Genomic DNA, 14,715 nt, shown 5'->3' with positions numbered 1-14,715 from the left:
TTATTTTATATTTTTTAATTTATGACAAATAATAGTGTAAAATTATATCAAAAATTTGTTAAAATAATTATGAAAAATATTTTCTTTTATTTAAAATATACATGCATAATATTTGTGTGTGTGTTAAAAGGATATTATTTGGATTATAGCGTAGGTATGTACATATTCTACGTGGAAGAGTATTTTTCATATATAAAATTTGATTTTTTCTTTCATGTTATAAAGATCGAATCGGTCGGTTGGATTTTTAATTTATTTGATTATGATTGTTGATTTCTAGGTATTTTCCCGATGGAATTTTTTGAACTTGTAGTTTTCTTATTAAAATTATTTCAAAATATGCCACTTAAGTGCATGCATCTACATATTTATGTATATATATATTATGTGCATTTGGAAAAGAAATTTATTGCATTATATGTTAAAAGTGAAAGATAATTAGATTAAAATTATTTCTGTCAAGGGTAAACAAAAATAATTTTTTCTTGTTTTGTTTTTTCATTTTTTCAACTATTTTATTGTGATTTTAAAGTTTTAAACACGAAAATTATTTTTTTAGGTTATCGTTTCTTATATGTGTGTGTATAATATTAAGAGGAAAAACATTTAAACATTTTATTAGAAATATTTTTCAAATTAATTGTGAACAAATTTTATACTAATTTTATTGTATTTTACGTAAAATTTTTATTTAATTATAATTTTTGAAATAAAAATTTTTATATTTTGAATGAAATATGAAAAGGATATGAAAAATGCATGAAATTAGGTTTTAAGGATATGGGAAGGAATTTTGATATTAATTGCTGTCAATTATATTTTTTCTTTAAAAATGAAATGTCGTAAATAACATAATGAGAGCACCTGAATCAATTTTTAATTATAAAATACGAAATTTAATTTAATGTTTGATTATTAATAAAGTCATATTTTTTCTATTTTCAGGTAAGTACAAATGTACTGATAAAAAATAAATTTTACGAAAAATATATTAGGATTTGGAAGGTGGTGTTGGTAAGAAACTCACATTTTACTACTAAGCACAATCGAAATATTATATACGGGGAATTCGACAGTTCATAGTATTGCCGAAAAAAATTCATAGAATATATTAAAATATTTTTATTCATTTGAATTTAGTTTCTGTTTAATTAACATTTTATATCCTCAGATTTTTTGCAATATACATATACATAAAATTAAGCTCAAATTGAGATACTTTACATGAGTATTACATTTATACCTATGGCATGGACGGTATATCAAAAATTCGGGACAATAAATTTGGAAATTTTCCTAAAATTCGAATTTTTGCGTTTCCGAAAAAAAAAACGTAAAACCGAATAATGTGCTATTCTTAATTTTAAGTCATCTACGAGCCCTTTTAAAAACTGTTTTTTTTTGAAACTTTTATCTTTTTTCAACATAAGTTATAGGCAAAGAAAATTAGGTATGCTAAAATTTTGCCAAATTTTCTTAAATTAGCTCTGAAATGGTGCCAATTTGACATTGAATTCCAAAACAAAAATTTTGCTTATATTCAACCATCTACCCGATGGTATGTTACTCCAAACTTGTTACTGAATTACCCTGTATAACTGACCTATGTATAGCTATATTAAATTATTTATTTATTTAAGATTAAAAACTGTTTCAAATTTTTAACAATCTATGTAAATGTAATAACATTATTTAAATGGAATTTCATTTAATAATAATAATGATAATTAAAATGAAATTTTTGAATAATTGCTTTCTTTCTAAACTTATGCAATTCCTGTAAAATTATCATAGAATTAAAATTTAATATTAGTAGTATTAGAACAAAGATTTTACGATTATTCTAAATAATAATTTAAATTTTTAATTAAATACATACATATTAGTTTTATAAAGCTGTTAATCATATATGTAATATGCAAGTGCACACCTCGTCGGCGGCATTCAATTTTTTTTTATAATAACTTTCAAGTGTACAGCATGTAAATACCACGTGAATTCATTAAATTTATTTTGAGAAATTTTATAAATATGTACGTACGTATGTACACAGATCTTCGCCATTGTAATTTCGAAGTTACTTAGTTTTATTAAAATTCGGAAATACATTGAAAAAATTATTTGTAATAATAACAAATTGACAATATTAATAATGAATAAATGGTGAGCCGAGTCTTTTATAATTTCCCGTGAAAAGGGATTTTTTTACAAAAAAAGAAAATTGCACTTTTATAATTTTCCAAACTTATTGATTTTTTATGGCACATTACCACATAAATAAATAACCTTTATAAATCAATTGTTAAAAATAAATAAAAAAGAAAATTTTTCAAAAAGAAAAACTACTAAGGAATTGGAAGAAGGTTTACTTTTCTTAAATATGTGAATAAATATATAGTAAATCTAGTTGATATTTTAAATTGGTGGAAATACGGTATGTATTTCGGGTGAATGTGTTGTATACATCTATATAATAAGTGTAAAAGTTATTGAGAAAATCTAAATGTGAAGTAAAATGAAGACACTGATAAGGCAACAAAAAAATCCTCAACAGAAGGATCTTCTGGTATAAATTGCTAAGTAAAGAAAGGGAGGGTATAATAAAAATTCTCCTTCTTACCCTCTTGTTTTCGGGATTTTGATTATTTCTTTCTTCCATTATCAGCTAACTAATAACTATTTTTATGGTAGTTTTTAAACAATTTTTAACAATTTTAACATGATATTAAGTCATGAAAACAATTATTTTCTGTTTTTTCTTCTTCTTCTCTCTTATATATTGTTGTTTTCTTTTATTTTATTTTCACTATATAAAATAAATTTATAAATAACGTTCGTCTTTGCCAGGAAAACCATTTTTAAACTTTTCAACCTTTTCATATCATAATTTTGCTTTTTTCTTATTTTTCCAAAACGATGATACCATTTTAAATGATTATTTGAAATGAAAAGTTTATTCTATATTTATAATTGCATATAGACGTACAGGGTAGTAGTAAAAATGAGGGAGATCCACTTCCACCACAAGGCCAACCAGATGGACCATCGGCAACTTTCAATTTAATGTCCCCATAATGCCCATGTAATACAATCCCAAAAATCATTATCGAAACCAATTGACCTCCTTAAATTATTTCAAAAGCCGCGTAAAAGACCCGCCTTCCGTGGATATTCCAGCCCATCATAAAAGAAAGCCCCCGGGATATACCCCGTCAACACTCCTACCAGTATATTGAGATCTACACTGCTATATTCCAACAACTATTTCGTCCTCTGAGTTATAGGGTATGAGCAAGATCGTTCAATTTTAAATGGATTCCATTTTAATAAAATTTTAAATTTCTAAGTTTAAAATGAAATTTTGGAAGAGTACGATTTAAATATTTATTATTCTTGTTCGATCTTCACTTATTTCTAGCGCAAAAACTTGAATATTTATAAGACTCGAGTAAAATGAAATTGTTTCCAATTTTGCTAATCTCGACAGTCTAATCAAAGAAAACACATTGTTCAACTTGAATATTTCGTCTTATTTCCATCGCATAATTCTCATCAAAAAAAATTTTTACTTTTTACGTTTAAGAAAAGTTTGAACACCTTTCTTAGGGCATGAATTCCCACATAATGTATATAAGTGGACATAATAAATATTGCAATCCACTATAAAACTCCCAATATATTATAGAAATTGAATGAAAAATTACAACTTTTACTTAAAATGAAGTTTTGGAATCACAAATTTATATAAAAAAAAACCTTTTGAAATTAATAAAATTTATGTATAAAATTTGAAAACGTACTTACATACCCCTATAGATTTTTATATACTTATGCAATTGTACATAAATTTGTTTACCGTTATTATTTAATGTACATAATAACTTTACCATTTTATAAAAATTCTACAATATTTTTAAAATCACTTATATTATTCTCATTTAATTTATGTGTTCTATTAAAGGTCATTATTTATTTTTGCAAAATAAAAAAAAACAAATTATACCATAAAATGCCATAAAAATAAGAATTAAAAAAAAAAAGCAAAATAAAACAGAACAAGTTTTAAAATAAATTTTCCAATTCTTTACAAAAAATCCAAAGAAATTAATAATTTTCCTTTTTATTGTGAGGAAATTGTAAAAAAACATTCTTATACATTTTGTAAAATAAACTTTGTCAACTATAATAAATCAGCTGATTGTCACTCTTTATAAAAGTATCATTGAAAAACAAGTAGTTAACGACAGTGGCTCCGATTTTGTTTCTCTTTTTTTTTTTTTTTTTTTCAATTTGTCTCTATATAATTTTGTTTTTGAATAGTTTTTAAAAAGTAAAATTATTATATGACACATACATGCATACATACATAAAATGTATACATAAAACCGACCTATTATCCTTTTAATGGAATTTATATTGTGTTAATAAAATTGTAACATACATTTTAGTTGACGACAAAACTTATGATCCTTAAGTTGAAAAAAAAAAAATTGAGAATTTGTAGAAATTGTATGAATTGTAACGGATATAAGGTATAAATGTAATACAAAAGGAGGACTATATTTAAAAAAAAAAAACATAAAAATGAAATTCAAATAAATAAATAATTGAACAAGTTGAATCAAAAAAAAAAAAATATGGGGGAAAACTTTTGCAAATAGAACGAACACGCACATATTTCTTATAACAAGGACATTAAAATTGAATATATTAAATATAAATGAAGACATATTATCCATTAAGTGAAATTTTTCATTTTTCTTTTCTTGTTTGCCTTAATTTTTAATACCTTAACTTATAATTGAATTTAACCCTTACAATATTATTGATTTTAAATAGAAATGAAATGCATATAATGTTGCACCTCTATAGAAAAACTAATTATGTTCTTAGAATTTCAAAAATTTCAATATTTTTTAATATCGTATTTAAATATATTTTTACGATATTAAAAAAAAAATTATATATTGACATAGAATTGGTTAATCGAAATGAGACAGTATTCTTTCTACAAATGATAATTAAAATCTTCATTAAATAATGGTCGTGTAAGATCTAATTTAGAAATTTTTTTTACAATTGGAAATCATAAGAATTATCGTGAAACCAGCTCCAGCTATACCTCAAATTAAAGTAGGTTAAATTGTCCATTTTATACTGTCGTCATTGCTTAATTTTTACGATATTTTGTGTTGTGCAAGTACATGTAAGTGTAATAATATATTTCTGGCACAAGTTTTTTCGGCTAAGTTTTGTTAATTAATACATAACAATAATTGCAAAAATTATCTGCATTAATTATTGAATAATAAATTATTTAATTTTAATAGAAAACATTACTGTTACGCTAAACTTTGATAAATGATATATGACAAAGGTTTACGATAAAATTTTTTAATAAAAATTGCCACTGTAATTGAGCTTTTAAGTATTACAATATTGGCTGTTCATGAAGTAAAACAAAGTGAGCGAAAGGGTTAAAATATTATTCATATAACATTAAAAAAATTAATAAATTTCGAATCAAACTCATATGAAACAATTTAAATTCAAAAACAATCACTAGAATTTTGAAACAATTTTAAGTTATAAATTTATAAGAATTTTTGTATTTTACTTTTAAATTGATTTTTCAAAACTTTTAGATTTAATTTATTTGTACATTATTGGATTAATAGACGCCACCTTTAGAATTTGTAAATAATTAATTTAATTAATTTTGAACATTCGTAAATTTATGCGGTAATGGCAATAACTGTTTAATGAGTGTATAATCTTTTCTCATGTGCCATCGAACGTTTCATAATCCACATAGAATTTTAATAAGGTTATTTAAAACTAGAAAATAAGTTTCCATAATAGCCTGTTTAAGTAATCGTATAGTCTTAATTGGTCTGCCTAATCGCTCATAATTAGTCTGATCATTGAAGAGGTCTTACTTGTTAATTGACATATAATTTTATACTCTTAGTCTCTGCACAATATTTCATTTTATTATCGAATCTTTTAAAAGCTATTTGAATTATTATGTAAGTGAATATTTTCAATTCACGCATGTTTCTATATACATATTTTATTAATAAATTTAAAATCAAATGACCCTATTAATCGTGCAAACTGTTAAAGAATACAAAAAAAAAAGTAAATTGAAAGAAACTGATAAACTGATTTTAACAAATTATCACTAAAGTGTCAAGTTCAATGTTAACAAATAGCAAAATAATAGATTTTTACTCACTTCACTTATTTTTCGTTTTTTTTCGGCTAAAATATAAGAAGAAAATAATTTTAATATAATTTGTATATTTTTGTTTACAATTAAGTATACTCTGCACTCTCTTGATATTCTTTTTAATTTTAGATTTTTCTTATCTCTTATTTTCCTTGTCAACAAAAATTTTTAACTAATTAGAAACTAGAAAAAGATAAGAATAGAAAAATTTGTAATAATTATGAAAGAAATTTCACTAATTAATCTTGTATACAACTTTATAATTTGACTTGTTCAAGTATGTATATTAAGAGGGTTAGAGGCTTTATTAAAAGATATATAATTATTTAAAAGTGGTAAGAGATATAGCAGGAATAATATTAAATATTTTTGAAAACAAAAAAAAAATTCAAATAGTTTTGGACAATTATATGTATTACCCGAAACTATTTGTTCGGGCAATACATATAATTAATTGTTTCCATAATTCACAATCACAATGTTCGCGTTTAACATTATAATTCAATATATAATTCGCGTTTGACATAATTTACTTGTTCAAATATAATAATATCTCGATTTAAAGCAGCCCATTTTCAGCTACTAATTTAAGTCATCCATTTAGCTCAATACTCCTCACTTATATACGTTATAGAAAACTAAACTTTTGCACTACTAACATTTCTGATTAATTATGGCTGTTATTTTGCCATTAGTACTGCCATTCCATATTGAATTTTATTATTAAAGCAATATTTGGAACAAAAACTTCTAGTATTGTGTGTTTCACATTTTGAAACGCATATATTCTTAAAATTTTTTTCTAAACTAAACGGCAACACTACCATTAATTAAATAAAATTAAAACCAAAAATAAAGAGCACACTGTCATCATTTATATTTATTAATGTTCTAAATCAAATAATTTTAATTTCAAAACAAATAATGATTAAAGATAACATTTTAAGTAAACATTGTTAACATTAAAGAAATATTAATTTCAGTTTCAGTTATTAAAACAAAGAAAAAAAAATTTAACATTTGAAAAATATTTTTGGAATATTTGTTCTTTTATTAATAAAGTAACAAATGAACTTAATTTAATAAATAATAATTAAATTAATAAAGGAAAAGAAAATGTTTATTAATTCTATTGTATAAAATTTGTAATTTATGTTTTGTTTTGCAAGCATTTTTGATTTGTGTGATGTTTGGAATGTTAAATATGAAATTAGGAATACATACATAGTTGTTTTCGAAAATAATATAAAGTTTTTTTTTCAGTGTACATTGATTCGCTGAATTCTATTTACTGAATTCTATTTAAAACAATCGAATTTCATTCGTTTGGTTGTTAAAACTTTATTTATAAAAGCAAATCTCCAGGATATGGGCTGCGTGCAATTTACTGTGTCCTAGTGACTGCTCAGTTGTAAACAAAAGTTCGAAATTTGTAATGTTATTGTTCGGATTAATGGTAAAAATATTTTCTAGCTATAAAATAATAAGTTTTATAATCAAAATCAAAGTAAGTTTACTGTTGTTACTTCTAAGATTGTTCTTGATATATTTAGCCTTAAATTATAGTACCAAAATAAGAAACGTGGATGAATTCTTTATATCACAGTTAAAAAAATTTTGGAAATTTTAAGTAATATATTTAAAGACTTAAATTATTTAAAAATTAATTAATTAATATTAGCACATTTGTCTCATTAGTTTTGTAAATAATATTATTAATTAAAATTTTGAATTTTTTTTTTTCAAATTTGCTTATTAAATTTAATTAAAAATCAATATTACTTTATTATTGTGCGTATGTTTTAAAGGAATTTATACATTAATGCTTGAATAGCTCTCTAATGTTTATAACAACATTCACGTTCGATTTTCACTTACCATTCTTACCTTATACAACAACCTTATAGTTTTCGCACTATATGTTAGCGCACGTGTTTGTGCTAAAAAGAAACAAATTTAGTTTTGTAAACTCACGATAATTGAAAAAATTTAAGTATTTGCTCTTAGTAGTAGTTTCTTTTGCAGTTAATTATTTCTAATTAAAATAAATTAACAAAATTTTATCCACACTTATGACGTTATTCCTATGAAATACAAATGTATAAATACTCAATCTTGCTCTATCTGGTCATTCTAATTAATTAAAATTAAAATTTCTTGGCCATTAATTACTGTTTTTTTTTTCTCTATTATTTGATAAATTCTGTTTTCTATACTTTTAAGCTTACCTTAAAGGCGCTAATATAATTAATTATTGTGTATTAGAGATAAGTAATTTATTAAGAAAAAGCTTCAGACCAGGTTCAAATATTTTCAACATTTTTTTGCTAGATTTTTCAATCTGTTGCGGGAATTTCTTAAAATTTTTTTAGATTTCTACTTGCGCAATTATTATTCGACGATCAAAGTTTAAAAATTTTTCCGAAAGTAAATAATTTTTTGTTTTGTCTTTCAAATTAATTTTGACTAATTGGTATGTTAATTTTTATACACTAATTTTTTTAAATTGATTATTAATGATTTTAAGTAATATTTCTTAATCAATCAATCATTAGAGACTTGTTTTGTATTTATTTTGGCAGTTTAGTTCTCTGTGATAGCTTTCATTTTATTCGAACACAAAAAATTACTGTGTTACCTTATAACATTTATTTTGCGGTTCTTGTAAGAAGACAATTTAAAAACATTAGTATTTCTTAAGTATATTATTAATTAAATTCTTAGATATTTACATTGATTAATTAGAAAACAATTGAAATACAATATAATCATAGATTTTATTGTGATAAATGTAACTAAAAATTGTTGAAATAAGCTCTATAGAAATGCTAAGGTTCCAAAGAAATTTTATCAAATTTTATTAATGTAATATAAGCTATTCAATTAAAATTTCTTGTATAAATAATTACATATTTAGAATTATATTACAATTTTAATGTAACTAATATTCTTAATGAAGTGATCGAAAATTATATCACATTGTAACCACATTAAATCAGATATTTTTACAACCACAAATGGTATAGAATCATAGATTTCTTTACAATCGCACTAAGTAACTGCGCACATATTTAGAAATTTAGAATCAATAACCGCTGTCAACTGTAATATTATAATATAATCTCTATATTTTAGTGTTCCATTTGATTTCCGAGATATACAATTCTAATTTGAAGTAATATTACACTCGCCTATGTTTATTTCACGCCACCATTATAACAACTATTATAAAATCATGAATTTTATTATTAGTGGAACGCTGTATAGTAATAACTGAAGTTCATTAGTAGTAATAACCGTATACAAATATGAAAATTGTTAAAAAATTATCACTAAAATGGGAAATTTGAAATTATACTTAAATTGTGTTTATGGTAATAGCAAAAAATAAATCTTATATATTTAAACATTATTGTACATTTATTATTAAAATTATAATTATATATATATATATATATATATATATATATTTTTATTACTAGGTCTATGTTTAAATTTTAGTATACATAATGTTTGTATTTTAATATTCAATACATCTTTTTCGTTTTGTAGTTTAAATTTTAATTATTTTCGTTTATTCTAACACAATATTTGAAACAACATTGTATAATCTATATGTGTTTGAATTGTTAATTAGCACAACAACATCAACAGCAACAATAAATTAATATTTTTATATAAATATTGTAAATAGTATATACAATACTTTGTAAATTTATAAATACAAAGTATTGTATAAATTATAAAAAAAAAAAATTTCTTTTTTTGATGGAGATATGATAAAAGGCATATAGGCACATCACTCAGCTTGCAGCTTTAAAAAGTAATTAATTTATTCTTCTTTCATATCTTCTGGTACCATCCAATATTCTTGATCTTTATCATGTTCTTTTGTTTCAAGATTTCTAAATAATTTTGATTTTAATATTAAACCAGTTATAAGACCACCAATTGCACCAGAAATAACAGTAACAAGAATACCGATTGCTTGATAACCAGCTTGTTGTAATGCTGTTCTACGTAAACCACCAACAAACATAATCGGTTCATCAGATGTATCACCCATTGCTGGGAATATTACTTTTAAACTATCTTTATAATTATTTTGTGTTGCTAGTGCTGCATATAATATTGAAAATAATGCTGATAAAATACCAGGCATACCATGTAAATTATTAACACCACATGTATCTTGTAAACCAATTTTTGATTCCAAAAATGGTGATATAAATCTATAACCAATAACAGATAATACACCAGCTGTAATACCAATTAATACAGCACCATGTGGTCCAATTAATAAATTACAAACAGAACCGACAGCAACACCACCAGCTAATGTTGAATTTTGTATATGTACCATATCAAATTTTTTCTCTTCACTTAATAATGCTGATAAAGCAAATGTTGTTAAAGATGCAGCACTTAATGATAGGAATGTATTAATAGCAGCACGTTCACGATCAGCACCACTTGCTAATACTGAATTAAAACTTGGCCAATATATCCATAATATTAATGAACCGAGTATTGCAAATAAATCTGATATATATGTTGATGGTTCATCATGTACAACAGCACCAGCTGTTACTTCATTATTTTTTGTTGAAGATTTTTTACGTAATGCTATACTTGCTGCTAAACCAAAATATGCACCAAATGCATGTACTGTTATTGAACCACCAAGATCACATATACCAAATATATCAAGTTGTATCCATTCATTTAATACATATAATGCTGTTTCAATAATTGCCATTACAGCTAATTGTATTGGTGTTGTACGACCCAATAATACTCCCATACTAATTAATGGTACAGCTGCAGCAATATTTGCTTCAATAACATCACCCAAATTAATTCTCATTATACCATTATCCAATCTATGACAATTTTTTAATATCATTGATAATTGACCAACAATAACAGCAACTAATAATGTATAACCAGTTGCACTATAACCATATTTTTTTAAAAATGTCATTAAAAATGCAAAACCTAAAAATATCATTGCTTGTACATCTTGAAATTGACTATAACCGTATGCACTGAGACGATCATCATTTGTTAATTTTGTTATATTCGCTTTAACTGGTAATAATTTACGATCATAATCAACCCAAAGCCAATAAACTAATAAAAATACAAATTGTACAATTAAAAGGAATATTATTCCTAAATTATTTGAAGCTGAATTATGCATTTTTGTTTTTCTAAAACACTATGTTAATTTTACATTAAAATTTTTAATATTTTTCGGGTTGTTGGTTTTTTTTTTTTAATAATTAACTTAGTATTGTTATTGTAACCGAACCGTACTAGACCTTTACTGTAGAACGACTAATCTAATTTTGAAGAAATTATTTTCAAAAAATAAAAACTTATTTTGCCCCCTTTTTTATAAAATATATTTTTAAAATAGAACTTTGTTAATAATATAAAAGCTACTAATTTCAACTTATACTTTAATGCCAACAACAAAACATAAGAGTATTAAAAATTAATATCAGTGATTCTCAAATATTTTCTCTGATTTTTATTTTATTTTGTTTTCGTGTTTATTTTTTATTGTTTTTTTGCTCCCTTCGATTAATATGTAATCAAATATAATTTTAATATCTTTAAACACATGTTAAAAGCTTAAAATTCTACGAGTATCTCTAAATTTAATTGAATAATTTTTTTTTTTTTGAATATTATTTCTCAATTTAGATACAGCACTCATTTTTATTAGATACTTGATATAAAATTTTAATTTAATATCTAATAAATGGCTATCTAGCTAGCTTGTGTAATATTATAAGAATGATCAAATGCTTTAACCTTGAATGAAAGTATAGTCCAGCTAAATCATCAGATTTTTTCTTATCTTAATAAAATGGAATTTTCTTTTTCATAATTTTCAAGTATATTCCAATATAACGTATGTGTACGTATAATAATATGTTGCCAGATTTTAAGGTTGTATTATGATACTTTTGTATGTAAATGTTCGAGGTCAAGAAGATATTTTCTTTTAAGCGTTCTATACATCTGTTTTTGCAATTAAAATCTATTATATAAATTTTTTTTTTTTAATACGATAGTAGGTAATAAATTTTTTTTTTGTTTTGTTTAATAATTTTAAACTCGCAAATAAAAAAATAATCAATTGAAAATATTGAATATTTCCAAGAAAATTTTTTATTATTGAACAAATATCAAATGAAAAATTGATAATAAAAGCGAGCGAGTTATTAATGGTCCCATAAGAATGGTTCCAATAGTGAGTGGTTGTCATTATATACAGTTATCATCGGTAATGCACAAAAACAGCAAAAAGCAGTGCGAAATTGCAATTGCAGGAAATTCAAAAATTAAACTGAATTGTGTATTTCCCGGGTATATTGCTATAATTCCGATGTCAGGGGCATGAATTTCGCCATTCCTATCATTCCAATATAATATTATTATTAAAGTTCTTTTCAAATTTCAAGAAGGCATTTTCAAATTTATTTAAGCCATGATATAATTTATATAATAATATATAATTTTTAAATTGAGCCCTTACAAAGCAACACATAATATAGAAAAATGTTCATACGAACCTTAAATTTTTGCTGGTATATCGTATGAAATTTACATTTTTATAAATGGTAAAGCTTCAAATTTCGCATGTTTCTGAAATGTTGGCTTCAAACCAATTTTGTGTTATATGATTAATGCTTGATTATAATTTATTGTTACCAAATAGTCAAATATTCATTGAGTTAATTTAAGGTTTAAGAAAATATAATTTGTGCAAAGAAAACAAACTGTCAATGTCAAACGAAAATTGACATAATTTTTGAATTGAAATCAAAATTCGCATTTCTGGTCTTTGAAACAATAAAATTTTTTGATGATAAAGTTGTTGATAGTGAAATTTACTGTCGTGTTAAAGCCAATGGAGCCTCATGAAGGTAGCGTTATTGATAGTGCAATGTACTGGTCTGATAAAGCAGCTTTTGCTATGATTGACTATTTGCAAATGTATTTTGGAAAAAACCACGCTATATGAAATTTTAAAATGATTTTTTTTTGTTTTAATTTTTCACTTATTTTTTCCTAAATGTTTATGAAACCGATGTGTGAATATCTATATACTAAATAACACGAAAGCTAATAACATTTTTTAGCTAATAACTTTAAAATTTTAATTACGCAATTTAATTTTTATGTATTTTCTTTTTTTTTATTTGTTTTTGTTAAAATATTTTAATTTTTTTTTTCAAAAAGAAATTTTCAATTTGTCTGACTTCATTTAATTGAGTTTTTATGCTAATATATTTTCATAAATTTCAAATAAATTTGTGTAATTTTTTTTTGAAGAGCATAAAATTATTTTAGTCTATCAGAAATTGATAAAATTCTTCAGATTCGTATATTATTTTAAAATTTTATGCTTAACATATGCACATTTTCTTAATTTCTCTTTTTTTTTTGGTGTTTCTGGAACAAAAAAATTGCATATTAAGTTGCGAAGGTCGCGCCATATTCATTAATTAAAATTCGTAAGATTCAGTCGAAAAAAAAAAACAAACTGAATTAATTTTGGTTTTACAGATAAATATTAATATGTTTTTAAGCAAAGTATTGTTTAAAAAAATTGCGGTCATGTTTAATAATTGAATTAGGGTAATAAATTTTGCAGCTTTTTTTTCCCATAGTCGTATAAATTTTCAATTTTATTATATAATATGCTTGTATTTGCAGATAAATTTAAAATAAGCTGTTTTGCAAATGACATTTACAATAAAATTTAAGATTCTAATCGAATATTCCTTCAGCAGTTCTCAAATTTTAGAGAACTTATGCGGGATAGTCAAGTGGCTATCGAAAGAGCAATTTTTTTTTTCAAATTCAATTTACAAGCTACAATATTTGTAACAATTTTACAACCTTAAGGGTTTTTACAAAATTAGTGGTAAATTAGTGGTAAATAAGTAATATTAGTAATAATTTGATTTTATCGCTTACTTGTATTGACCGGATTTTACCGATTTTTTGAATCTTATTCATATTGTTAATTGTTAAAGTTGTACAAAGTTGTACGGAAGAGACTTCAAATCTGAAAAAAATGAGAATTTTTATAGTTTTTGTTTTTTGATTTAATAGATTCGATGTTGACGATTGATCTGATAATTACCCCTGTCTTTAAAAATATTACAGTAATACTACGTAAACTATACTAAGTAGTACAAAATTCAGCTTGAGCTCTTGATTTTTAATTGCTCAACTGTTCTGTGATATCTTATTGGAATAATTTTGTGAGCAATTTAATCGTAAAGTGTGCCTGTTTTAAATAATTAAGTACACTTTTCAATTTAATAATAAAGATTTTCAATTATTGAACATTAATTTAGTTTCCATGCATTTAAAATATTTTGGAAACACTGAAATTTTAATCTTTTCTTGTATATGACAAATAAATTTTTTTTATCATTTTATTAGTAGCTCCTCTT

At 23.5% G+C, this 14,715-nt stretch overlaps 2 protein-coding genes across 2 annotated transcripts in view; one reads left to right on the top strand and one right to left on the bottom strand.

Moving 5' to 3' along the window:
• Positions 1–14,715, top strand: part of LOC129615710 (calmodulin-binding transcription activator 1) — a 145,649-nt gene that overhangs the window by 20,535 nt on the left and 110,399 nt on the right. The window lies entirely within an intron of this gene.
• Positions 9,698–11,567, bottom strand: LOC129615709 (ammonium transporter Rh type B). Its single transcript, XM_055531068.1, has one exon. It carries the CDS (start codon positions 11,433–11,435, stop codon positions 10,065–10,067), a length of 1,371 nt encoding a protein of 456 aa, XP_055387043.1. The 5' UTR covers positions 11,436–11,567; the 3' UTR covers positions 9,698–10,064.

This window comes from Condylostylus longicornis, unplaced genomic scaffold (assembly GCF_029603195.1).
Source record: "Condylostylus longicornis isolate FDR11 unplaced genomic scaffold, ASM2960319v2 ptg000145l, whole genome shotgun sequence".
Lineage (NCBI taxonomy): Eukaryota > Metazoa > Arthropoda > Insecta > Diptera > Dolichopodidae > Condylostylus > Condylostylus longicornis.
The sequence above is the reverse complement of the archived record's forward strand: the minus strand, read 5'-3'. Positions and strand labels throughout refer to the sequence as shown.